General features: G+C 38.1%; 1 protein-coding gene across 1 annotated transcript in view; it reads left to right on the top strand.

Moving 5' to 3' along the window:
• The window catches only part of sfxn5b (sideroflexin 5b), a gene marked incomplete in the record, with an annotated part of 15,731 nt that extends 13,828 nt beyond the window's left edge, over window positions 1-1,903 (top strand). The window contains 2 exon segments of the mRNA XM_014019561.1: window positions 57-174; window positions 412-1,903. Coding sequence (XP_013875015.1) covers window positions 57-174; window positions 412-489 — 196 coding nt within the window.
• Between the last annotated feature and the right edge of the window lie 137 nt (window positions 1,904-2,040).

Raw genomic sequence — 2,040 nt, 5'->3', positions numbered from 1 at the left:
GTGTGTGTGTGTGTGTGTGTGTGTGTATGTGTGTGTGTGTGTGTTGACCCGTTCAGGCTGCGATTCCTGCAGAGGAACCGCAGATTCCTGCTGCCCATCCACAGCCTCGTTTGCCTGATTACGTTCGGCCTCTCGCTGCCCGTGGCCATCAGCCTGTTCCCCCAGATGTCTCAGGTACACTTTGTTCCTTCAGATGAACCGAGCAGCTCTGGAGGCCAGATGGCTCAGGGAGCAGCTGTGGAGAATTTCAAATGACGTCTCCTCCAGTTAACACCCGAACACATCCTCTTCTGCCTGTCTTCTCTTGTCTAATGAAAAAAAAAAAGACTTTCAAGGCTAAACACAGAAACGTAGAGCTTATCTTTAACATTATGTTTATTTCTTTTCCTTTTTTTCCCCCATTTTTGGCAGATTGAGGTGTCTMGCCTTGAGCCGGAGATTGCCATGGCAACGGACTGCAAAGTGGTGACCTACAACAAGGGTTTATGATGGATGGCGTGATGCGAGAGAGGATGGGGTGCACAACCGGAGCCGAGGCTGCGTTCTGAATAACTGTAAYTGAGAACTTATTGCAGGCTTTGGGAAGAATCTGCTGTGTAATTGTTTACCATAGATGTCCAGTTTTTACTAAACTTGTTTTTTTTTTAACTGTTCTCAGGAGCGCAGCATTTATCGATTTGTTGTTTTTGAGAGCTTGAGACTTTYTTTTTTGTTGCTTACTCTTTGTGTAATGGAACAATAGCATTATTATATTTTCTAATGCACTGTATCTACAATATATTCCTCACACTTGCTTTGTATTCGGTGTGCTTTAGCTTCGAAAACATTTCAAACCTCTGTTGTGTGAAAAAGCTGTGCTGCATAATCTGCTGCTAATGTTTTCGAAGCTAAAGAGTCATATTTTTAACTACTCAAGGTTGGTGGTAATGCGCTGTGAACACGCCACAGTGATGAGGCAAACCTGTTAAAGAGGACTTTTATTTTTCATCTCTAACGGATGTGGAGCGATGCTCGTTTTTATTTAGTGTTGTTTCGCCTTCTGGAAGAAACCAGAAATCTGTTTCTTATTTTCATTATGACCGCAGACAGGCTCCCTCACACTCAGCGTTGTGTGTTTGTGTGCAGTTGAATTTATTCAAGCTGCCTGGGAAAATAAATAGAAAAATCTGGGAGCAGAAAAGCAAACAAAAGTTTTAGAAGAGAGGAGCTGCAGAATGAAGAGAGATTGCTTTACAACAGACAGCTATTTTTCAAGGTTACCTCGAACTGATCAGTTTCTGAGATGGAGGTGAGGAAAGGAATAGAGGATGAACAAACCTAATGAGAAAAAAAAGAGAGCAAACTGAAAATCCAGAAATTAAACAAACTAGTTACTAATATAGCTTATGATGTGATGCAAACATGAGTTTATTCACAGGTTAATGCTTTTATTGATTMATCTATACCACAAATAATTATATTTTAAATTAGTGTTTTTTAATAAGTTTACCTAATTTATTATTGGAGTCTTTTGTCCGATATTACATGCCATAAAACCAGTTTTTAGTTTTGATTTACATTTACAAAACTGTAACCTTTCTGTCAATAGTGCCAAAAGCTGCAGATATGGATACACTGTGTGTTTAATCATTTGTAATGTGACAGCTGATCTCACAACTGTTCCCTGATAATATTCAGAATTATGACTTTGTATTAACTTTACATCTTGATGTCATTTTCCCAATGCTGACTGTTCTACAATCAGAACTTACTTCTTTTGTACAATAATTAAACCACAACTGATATATGTGATTGTTAAAAATGATTTATATAGCAAGCTCATGAATTGTTTCCAAGAAAAACAGTAAACAACTTATGTATTTAATATTTACAATAGCCAATAAATTCTCTTTCACTGTAAAAAGTGTTTTTACGTTTTGCTTCAGCTGACAAGTTAAAAAAATGAGCTTTCTTGATTTTTAAAAATAATTTCCTAATGTTGATGATGAGCCTTGTGTGTGTGTGTGTGTGTGTGTGTGTGTGTGTGTGTGTGTGTGTGTG

The sequence above is a fragment of the Austrofundulus limnaeus genome, unplaced genomic scaffold, assembly GCF_001266775.1.
Source record: "Austrofundulus limnaeus strain Quisiro unplaced genomic scaffold, Austrofundulus_limnaeus-1.0 Scaffold224, whole genome shotgun sequence".
In the NCBI taxonomy this organism is placed as follows: domain Eukaryota; kingdom Metazoa; phylum Chordata; class Actinopteri; order Cyprinodontiformes; family Rivulidae; genus Austrofundulus; species Austrofundulus limnaeus.
This window is presented reverse-complemented; position numbering and strand designations above follow the sequence as displayed.